The sequence below is a fragment of the Atta cephalotes genome (genome assembly GCF_000143395.1).
Source record: "Atta cephalotes unplaced genomic scaffold scaffold00021, whole genome shotgun sequence".
NCBI lineage: Eukaryota > Metazoa > Arthropoda > Insecta > Hymenoptera > Formicidae > Atta > Atta cephalotes.
Genome location: NW_012130085.1, coordinates 4577437 through 4588954, shown reverse-complemented (window position 1 = coordinate 4588954; position 11518 = coordinate 4577437). Strand labels below are relative to the sequence as shown.

Here is an 11518-nt window from a genome sequence, read left to right as displayed (position 1 = left end):
ATATATATATATTGATTAACCGTTACATGGTGAGCTTCTTTCATCACGTATTGAATGAAAGTATACATATATATAAGAGCAATTACGAAAATGAAGTGAAAAGTAAATGCTTGCGGAGCATATATCTAGTAAAATATTTATAACCTTATGATTATAACAGTTAAAAATTAAACTAAAAAATTGAAATAGGTTACAAATCGAAATACTTTGAAGATACAGTTCTATTACTGAGAATATCATATAATTAGTTTCATTGATGTCTAAATCTAACAAGAAAAGTGTCTTTTACGTCCCATTCGGATTTTAATCAAATTTGGCACAAACATTTATCATCAAAAATAAAAGTATGTAAAACATTTCGTCGGAAATCCTATATATAAGTTATGAAGATATAAGACGCGAAAATTTTATGAAAATAATGAAAATAATACAAACGCACAAAACATGATTATTTGTAGTATTTTATTGAAAAATGACAACAATTAAATACAAATATGAAGACTGTTAAATGATTGAAACAAAATATACATATATGCAATAAGCACAGCGAAAAAACTAATATTAGGGAAAGATGGGATAAGACAGACCTCTCAAGCGGAAAATGGTTATATTATTTTTATTAACGACAAAAATAAATGAAATTTAATAGAAAGAAACTTGTTTCATTACAAGATCATAATGATATGAGTATGTTTATGAAATTACATTGATGCAAATGCTTCTTTTACATATGAGCAATGAAGCTCGTGATTATGAATGAAATTAAAAGTGATAAATGATTTAATTCAAAATTAAGTTACAGTAGTTACTTAAATGTAATAAACGTATCCATTAAATTTCAAGAAAAATACATAAAATTTAACATATACATATTTTTCAGTTATAAATACATTACAAATTTAATGTAATGTGAAATTAAGTTCAAATTATGTTACTTGAAAGTATATTAAATTTCATGAAATTTTTAACAGTGTAATATATAGTATAAATGTGATACACATGTATTAAACGTACTCTAACAGTACATTGAGAGACTGAGAATAATCTGATATCATCGCAAAAGTATAATAATTTCAATAATCTCAGGATAATCTCAAACGTACTATGATTGATTCTGCGAATGAATCTAAATTCTAATGTCCGTGGTATCATTTCCTACAGAATTTCTTCGCAAATATCTAGTTTCAGGGCAATCTCCAGAAATAGATTAGGTTAGGTTACCTTGATAGCAAAATGTTAACCAAAATGTTGGGGCTAAATTGGCAACAAACTCCATCAGATTTTTACTACAAAACCATCTGTGTCCGCATTTGGCTATGGATTTGTCGACAAAACCTGTTGACTATGCTAATTGGTGGCAGAAACCGAGTCTGCTCGAATCAGATTCTGCTCTCAATCTGCTCTCAATCTGCCGTCAAATTATGCAAGACTTTGCTCGGTTTCTATTACCAATCTGCTGGCATAGCATATTTAGCAGACTTTGTTTCTAGCAGCAATTTGCTGACAATGTCAGATAATACAAATTCTGTATACAATTTTGATGTCTTTCTGCAATCAAAAATTGATAACAGACTCTGTTCGAAATCTGTCTCCGCAGGCTTTGCTATCAAGGTTATTAATGTGCCATCTTTTTATTAATTGATTTTTATTGCAATTTTTATTATAGATAAAGCACCATCAAGGTAATCCCAGATATAAGCAATGATTTAATCGTTTGAAAAAAAATTTTTTATACATAAAATTATACATAAAATTTATATATAAAATTATATAAAATTGTATATAAAATAGTGTATAAAATATGTTCATACATAGTCTAACATTTTATCCCAGGCATTGTTTCCCGAATGAATTCCGGTTCTGTATACTTAGGGTGTGGTCCACTTGACGCTACAAATGCTTTTGATTGATCAATCGGAAGAAAGAATTTTACTAATTGACAAAAAATGCTTTGAAGCTTCAAAAAATGCATTTTAGCAAATTCAAATGGACTGTAGCCAACAACATTGCGGATCTTCGGTGACAGGATGATTTCCGGATATAAACCTGCACTACTCTGGACAAAGTTATGTCTAAGAATCATTCTGTTGCCGTGGATCCATAAAATGTTGCACACTCTGTATATTATACCAGGATTCGTTCGGAAAGCAATGAAATGTGTATTTGTGATCATCTCGACGAGCTTTTCACTTGCTGAAATCAGTGACTAGCAGTTGATGGGTCTCTCTTGTTAGATAATTTTTCTATATAACTGCGATAAATTTAAACGCCGCTAAAATAAATCGCTAGTTTATATGAAATCATTTTCAATGATCTTGCTAATAGGAATTCACATTGTGCGAGAAAACTCATCTTGACAGAAAGATTGCGTATCATTATTCAATGAAAATAATATATACGTAACTGGTTTCGTGATACGTATATCTTTCGCATGCAACAGGGGGAAGAGACCGGAACAGGATTGCGTATACGCGTGAAAGAAAACGGAATGATATTGTTGCATTAATCTCAATTCCTTAGAGATGATCACAGTATAATTAGTATAGAATGATATGCAGGATATCATGTGCTATTAGGATATATGATTGGGTTATAACATAAATAGATAAACACATCTATCAATTGGAAAAAAATGATGTAGCATGTAAAGCAGAAGATTCATATTTCGAAGACACAAGGTTTGAATGCCACTAAAGATCACTAGGAAATCTCAATAATAAAAATGTAATTTTATCATGCATTATCCTTACGTATCCAATGGACCATCGAATCTATCTGAGCTATTGAATACGTTAAACACGGGGCTCTTCAAAAATGTGGAATATAGATTATTTAGACAATATAGTATAGTCGGTACAATACAGGTATGTCGTTTGTATATGGAGTTACACTGCAAAAAAAGTTTTCACGCGTTATATATTAATAGTCATGGAAGCAGATCGATCCTAGTATATAGCTTCCGTTTGCGCATAAACTGTTATTACAAATACACGTATATTACAAATTTATATGTGTTCGTTTTTTTCAATGTATGGCTAAAACCGACAAATCATGCCATCATTACAAAATATCAAATAATGATTGATGCCATGCTTCTTCAAAATAAATATTCAAATAATCTGATTGTTCAGATTTAGATAGACGTCCGATAAGTGTTCTACAATTTTTCGATAAATCTTGATATAATAATAAAAATATGGATGTAATATTTAGAATAAGAAAAATAAGAAATGTTTCTATTAGAGTAAAAGTATCTAGCGTGTGTATACTTATATACGTTTGAGCTATACAATCGTGTAAGTTATGAAAGTTGTGGAAGCTGTTGTATTAGGTCTAAGATAAATAAATTTGATTTTGTAACACACACGTTATAAAAAAGAAATAAATAGTAAACTTTATTTTTATTTAGTGAAACGTTCAGATTAAATTTATTATTATTTTTAAATTACAATTACTTTTTATTATTTTTATTTTTATTTTTATTAACTATTATTTTATAATTTTCAAATTGTTTTCATTGTTTTTCTTATTCAATATGTAACCAGTGTCGAATGTTTTTACATTAAACATTTTTATATTTAAATTAAATTTTTCCATTTTATATTCTGTTATTTCTTTAATTTTTGGTAATATTTGAATTAAGCAAGGTAATCAATTTTGTGATATAATAATGTATAATTTTTTGTGTTTTGTTGTATAATAATGTATAATATAATTTTGAAGAAGAATTAAATAATTATTATATTAGTTGAAAGAAAAAATGTTTTTAAATAAATTGTGACATAATTTCTTTTAAGAAGAATTAAAACCATTTGTATTGGAACAGAAGGATTCCTTCAATAGGAATACAAAGATATATACTTAGGTTTTATTGCGTAAAAATTAAAAATAATATTACTTTAATTATTTAAAATTAAAAATAGGATTACATTCTTTATTTAATTTGATATGGGATTTAACTTGATGCTTTTAGTTTGATGCAATTGTTGATATCAAATCTTTTATACAAATGATACATATCATTAGAGTTAATAATAAAGTAAATAATAAAAATAATATCACTTGGATTTACTTTTTAATTTGATATAATAAAGATACCACTTGGAGTGCCAAAGAATTTATGGGTTATTACCATATCGTAATTCATTAATGTCAACGTTTCTCCTTGCCATTCACTTCATTAAGGCAAGGAGCGCACCGATATTGAGCTGTTCCTCTAAAGGATTCTCTTTATATCAACTCTGTTAAGAGGAAGGGGACATTAGAGAGGGGGAGGAGGAGAAGAAGAGATAAATAGTACCAGAGAAAGAGAAATAGTATACCATTTGGATTTTATAATTTGGTACAATAGATTTTTTTTTTAGCTGACCGTATTCATAGCGCCTTTTTTAATACATAAGACAATTTGATTTTAATCGCCATGGTTAACCGTCATCATTAATAATGCTGGTAATGACTAACTGCCAATATTATAATTTTTAACAATATTTCACGCTAGTTCACGTATGAACTTATTTAAATGACCTTTCAGTTTGCATATAGTTTGCGTCACTACAATTTACACTCGCGATCTCATATAATGTGACATTCGACTTCGTAAAGTACAACATATCACAATAGAGTTGCCAAATTCATGAATCAATTATGTCTAGTAATTGGCAAGAATCCTGTGATATTCGTCTTGTTTCCAACCAATATTTCAATATATCAATTAATTTTAGAAATGAAATCGAACTGACCTTTCGACCTAACACTGCTCCATTCAATTTGTAGATGCAATTTAGATTTCAATAAGTCGTTCATATTGTGAGTGCAAGATATTCAAAGTTAAAATATGTACATAAGTACATCATGCAACCGAGCGAATTAATTATTGGCAATTATCGCGCGATCGTAGCACGATGAGCAATAAAATTTGAACAACGTTTGAAACCTGGCTCTACGCTCCTACTACTATGATCGATTTATGACCACCTATTTTATATTTCCAAAGTTCTGCCGTATATATAGAAAGTTTCGAAGAATCACTAAATTCGATACCCCCTCATTTCCATCTTGCGGATGAACCGAGGAGTCCCGAGAGACACGCTCGCTCGCTTGCGCGTTGTGCAATGGACAGGAGACCGATGATTTGCTTTCACTGACTCACCTTTAACATGATATTACGAGTATTACGATTACCATTAACATTAATCCGGATGGCATTTCCATGGCTGGTCGGTCCGCCTAAAATTTCGCTCTCGTGCTCGAGCATGCGACGAGTTCAATTCACGCTGCGGCAATATAATTGCTGTAAACCACGCTAAACGGCTATTTTTTTCGACGTGAATATCACCGAACGCGCGATGCGAGAATCTATATATTTTAATTAATGGTTGTTAGAATCAACGTCTTTTCGCGAGATAGACACTTAATGACGATCGTCGAGGCTTGACAGCTGCTAAATAAATCTGCGATCAATCGAGGCGGAAAAAAAGTCGAGGTACAAGTAATGTAAGATTATTACTGTGTCTAATAATAAAATACATAATATGATATATTTGAGGAAGGTAGACATAATTTTATTTTGAGAAATTTCTAAGAAAATTATTGTTTATCACACAATCCAGCAATAATTAGATGCATAAATCTTCAATCTTTATGGAATTTATATAATCTAAAAATGATTAATGCATTTATTCGATTTTTTTTACAGACAAGTGATCATGTCATGACAGCATACTCTCGAGAAAGCGGTTCAGGCTTATTTTCCGAGTTATGTTATTTCGACGCGTACGTCGTTTCACACTGGGTTCATAATGAATTGTTGGGATCCTCATGTGATCGAGCAAAAGCAGTGCAGCTAACCAAAAATGGTTATTGTCAAAATGCGAAAGTAGACATTGCGCAATGTCAAGATTTTTTCTAATAAGTCTTTATCGGCTGGAATTGAGAAAGACAAAGTCTCTAAATCAAATCCAAAACGGGATCTGGAAGATACCTGATACCATTCTTTCTCCTCCCCGCGTGATTTTGACGATGTACTAAGCAATCCTCAACGGTTATGATATAACGTAACCAGGTCGTAAAGCGTTCATATAAACAAATCAATGTGAGCCACTAGGCGACTTCGCCAACTACTTCGACTTGGTCTTCACATGTAATCCTGAAAAATCATCAAACAATTTATCGAGCATATGGTGATCTGTAATTTATCTTAACTCATAGCATAATCTTGTATTCATTCTCTGTTTCTTACAAATAAGTAAGCTGCTTTTTCTGAAATATGATGCTATAAATTCAATATTTATCATAACGAATAGTGAATAGCTAGGCTGTTATTATAAATTAAAATTATTATTGGTGAATAAAAAGATACTATATCTTGCATATGAAAATAATTTATTACGACCATGCTCGGTTTGTTAAAAATCATTACAGGCACAGGACGAATCCTTAATGGATAGGTATTTAATTACAATACTCAGAGTATGTAGAGAAGCATGCGCAATTAAACGATTTAATAACCTTAGCATGATACATTACAGCATAATTATGACATGACATTATGACATATTATCGTATCGGGCACTTGCACCGCGATTCCGCACCTTTCTATCTTCTCCATCACTTCTCGATTGAACGGAGAATATAGAGAAGCGAGATTGCAGGATGTGCAGGACCTCGATTAGTTATCGATTGATGTAATCTCTTTTTTGTTAGGATCAAAGTAAAGCAAAGGGGGATACACTTTGTATTCGGTAGGTCTTTCTTAGCAGAGATATCGTTAATTAGTAAACTGAACGGTATAATAGAATTCTGAGAATTTTAATTCTTCGGAAATTTATTAGATATAAGAGATTATCATTTCATCTTAAAATTATATGTGTCTAGATTTATTTATCTTTAAATTTTATTAAACTGAAAAAAATTAATTTTTGAATTTCATTATATATACATATATATGTATGTACATATGTGTGTGTGTGTGTGTGTGTGTGTGTGTGTGTGTGTGTGTGTGTGTGTGTGTGTACAGCATATATATATATATATATATATATATATATCATATATATCATATATATATATGATGTATATTGTTTTAAAGTACATGAAAATTTTTTTAATTTCATATTTTTATATGAATTTATAGTGTTTAGAGTTTAAGGCACATTTAGATGACGATTGGAATCCTCAAAAATGAGTACAAATTTCAATTAATACATAATAATTATACATACGTGCACCAATAATATCATTTTTTACAAGTCTATTATAAACGTAAATTTTCAAATAAATCGCGACGTAATCGTTATGAAAATAAATGATTAAATTGTAATTGCCTTACTCCAAGCCCATGTTCTCGCAACGTTATTTAAAAAAGAAACAATAGTGCTTGCCTTAGCACCGAGACACTATCTCCTGATTATTTTTCTCATCATTCTTTTTATCAGAATGGATATTATTGAATCTAGTCGACAAAGTACTTTTATTACATCCAAGATTTTACAAACAAATTTTGACAAAGCCATAAAAATTTTGTTTTGTAATATTATATTTTTTAAAAATAATATTCTTTAAAAATAATTTTCGACAACATCAGGAAAAGATTGCATAAAAAAATTATAATAAATAAATCAAGAGTCGCAAAATACAGATAATTCCCACAAAAACAAAAACAAAAAACACAGTTAAACCCCTACATATTTTGTCATTTCATTTAAATAAGATTTTTGAAAAAATTAATAAGTTTTTAAAAATAATTCGATTGTCTGTATGACTTACAGACTGGAATGAATAAACTACGACAATTTATTAGAGTGCTTAAGTAAACTTCCATCAAGTTCAGATATTAATGTAATTTCTAAAATCAAATGTAAAGAATGTGATGTGTCCTATATAGATCAGACAAGCAAGACTCTAATAATTAGAGTAAATGAACATAAGAAGAATCATATAAGATGGAATACAATACAACATTCAGTCATCATAGAGCACAGATTGGAAATATTACATGAATTTAACTGGGAAAACGTGAAGGTGAAGAAAAGATTTTATAAAAGAGACTAATTTTCTGAAATGTTACATATAAAACAACAGACTAATGGCTTAAATTTACAAAATGACACAGTACTTCTTGCTCTCCTATATTTTAATATATTATGACTTGTTGCTTCTCTCTCTTCTGTGATTTTGTATGTATCGATTGATGTTTATCACGAAGACTTTTGTTAGATTCACACTGAGAAATCCATTTAGTTGAATTAATTAAATTCTTGTTTGAATATGGATAAACAATCACTTTGATGCAATTTTATCAGATATCAATGTTTATCAGAAATAAGTAAAATGTTACAATAATCAAATGTTTTGATTCAACTAAATTATTTTATTGCATCAACAAAGGATTTGTTTGCCTATATCCAAACAAGAATTTAATTGATTCAACTAAATGGGTTTCTCAATACATAGCGTGCAAGATCTCGACATTTCTAATTATATCCACATAACGCTTTTATGTAATGATACTTCACATACTTTCGACAAAATAATATCATTTTAATTTATAAATAACAATATAAAAGAATTCAATGTTTAATTTTGACAATTTAACGCATCGATGTAAATGGACGAATATGTGAAATGATCCATACGCGAGAACATCACGCTAATATTACTCAACGTTTCGTTACAAAAAAAACAAATTCTGATTTGAATATATTTCTTGAATATAATTCTTTGTAAAATCAATTATGAAATTGATTGTGACCACACAATTTTGACTTTTCTATTTTTTTATTTATGTATTGAAGAAGATCCGAACTTAAAGTCAAAACATATGCATTATTATCTGTTTGTATCAATTGTATAGAATAAAAAAATTCTTTTACACACTAATATCCTGTATTGACTCAAAAAAAAGCAATTCAATGATTTATTCGTTAGAGTAAATTGTTATTTTAATTTATTTGGAAATAAATAAATGATTCAGGCCGTAAATTGCACCGTTTGGCATAAACTTTCGTAATATATTGATCTCTCTTGAGTAAGGTAAAGCAGTCTTGCGTAATTCATATTTAAGATATTATCATTCCGTCTTATATAATAATGCACAACTTCACTGAACAGCATGTGCGCATAACATATGCAATATACATAATTATGTCCAACATTTTATTTTATTTTAAGCTTTGATGGCAATTGTTACTTAATTATCGACTTATGCAAATTACTTTCCAGAATGATTTTATGGCTTCTCGTGTCACATTATTGCAATTTCTTAAGATATATACAAAACAAGTTTTACTTCAATTATAGGAATCTCTATCCCTGTTGCGTTCGATGCACTTCAAATGGAGAAGAAAAGTTTCTAAAAAAAAGCATTCCATAACCGCGTACAAATTTTGTTTTTTTTTGTCTTTTTTACAGCTATTAGTCGAAATTTTATGATCATTATATAAGAATAACAAATAAAATTATTTATTAAAGATTCTTTTATATCAACTGCATAAAAAACAAAAATTGATTTTTTTCATTTTCTTTTTCGCTTATTCATTGATCTCACGTACCATCGTCTCCTAATCGTGCTCCTCTTGCACACACAAAATAGAACATTATAATACTGCTCGACGAATTGATCATCAATATAATGATCATGGAGCAACTATATGTGTGATTGACCGTACCCGAAATAAAGGATGCTTAACATTTGTTTTATAATATATTGACGTTCACCCCGGAATCAATAGCCAAGATCAAACTAAAAAATCTTTCATACAACATTTTTCAGCAAGGATACAGTGTAACACAGTGAATCATTTCATTCTTATTTAACAAACAACAAGGATGTAATAATTCACTGTGTTACATTACATTCTTGCTGAAAAGCATACATAGATAACGATACAAATAATATTAGCAGAATATCATCAATAGCGAGAAGCGATAACCGCGATGTCATTCCACATTGATATATTGGGAGCAGTCTTAGCATAGATATTTTTAATATCTCCTATAAGGTTCCTCCTCTTCGGGATGAGCCGCATTGTATGCCAGGGCCCGTTGTATCTCTATCGGTATTGGCGGCGGTGTCGGCAGATGGGCGCCACTTGCCAGGAAGCCATTCTCATCGGCTGTGTAAGTAACCACGATCGGAGTACCATCTGGAGCCGTGTAACTGTATTGACCTCTGACCGCCTCGATCTGATTCGGTCCTATATTTTTCGGCTGTCCTGTCTCTGCTACGGAAATACCATTTTCTGTATCGTAGCTGTAATAAAAACAAATTGTTTAGACATTTTATGAGATACCATTTACAAAAAAGAGAAAAGAATTGCAGTTTAATTAAATAAAAAATAAATAAAATAAATTTTAAACTATTGTATAAATATATAAAACTACTGCTGGTCCGTGGATCACCTGTAAATACAAGATTTATTTAAGATGGTTCATTTTCACTTATATTCCAAAAAATTACTAAGAACCTTAGTAATTTCATCTTTAAAAAAATTCAACTTGTAATTTTGCATGAAAATTTTTCATCCAGAATCTGAATAAGTGCAATTAAAATTTATTTCAAATTATTCAGAAAAAGAATTGTTTTTATCAGCCTTGCGATTAACATTTCATATTCACTTTCCCACTAAACTGCTAAAACCAGTCAAAGAAAAATACTACTTTTGAGATGTTAGATGAAGCCTCGCCACAAGTCTTAATGTCTTAGAGACAGGTGTCATGGGAGGGGCCCGAGTTAAATGCGAAGAGCAATAAGAATGGGGGAGGAAGAGGAGCGCGTAGGTAGGCAAGCAGGTAGGTCGATTGTAATTGTTGAATTGCACAATTATTACGTGTTGTACAACCGAATGGCGCATGTATGATTAACATCAAAGCCAATTATGTATCCTTCCTTTGGCCAAGACGGATTCACGGTTTTTGCGATTTCAATTAAGACTAGTCAATTGTTTCAAGTAGCATCTGGAAAATCATCTACCTACGCGTAAATGGTTCGTGACTTCGACACGCCCATACTTTATATTTTATATGATAAGTCGCATAAAGTCCTGAAGTTAGAAAACGTTGAAAGATAGTTAATTATTATGAAGGTATGACCGGATCGTCAGGAAAAATTTCTAAGAACCACTGAGCTGAATAAAATATTAGGTCGTTCAAAAACAAATGTATAATATAATATAGAATGAATACTATTACAACATAATCGCAGAGTTTTCCGTCAATTATTATAGTTATTAATTGCATGTAAGATGTGTCGTACAGATTTAGCGTGATGTAAATGGGACGATGTGAGATGATTGATCACCTAATAGATAATTTGAAAATAACCTGACCTATTGACTAGAGATCATCTCGTTGCGCTTGATTAATTATAGTGAATCATGATATATTAGAAAGTATCAGAGTGAGATGAAAATATCTCAACACGTCTTTGCAATAGTTGACCTTTTTTACAAACGTATGGAATTTTTTGCATAATTATTTAGTTTATATAATTAAATGATAATTCAAGGTAATAATACTTTAG

The 11518-nt window shown here is 30.1% G+C and overlaps 1 protein-coding gene across 1 annotated transcript in view; it reads right to left on the bottom strand.

Moving 5' to 3' along the window:
- Window positions 1-9981: 9981 nt before the first annotated feature.
- LOC105619416 (endocuticle structural glycoprotein SgAbd-1-like) overlaps window positions 9982-11518 on the bottom strand; it is a 6534-nt gene continuing 4997 nt past the window's right edge. The window contains exon 3 of the mRNA XM_012200937.1: window positions 9982-10249. Within this exon, the coding sequence (XP_012056327.1) occupies window positions 9982-10249 (268 nt within the window). The remainder of the gene's footprint in view (window positions 10250-11518) is intronic.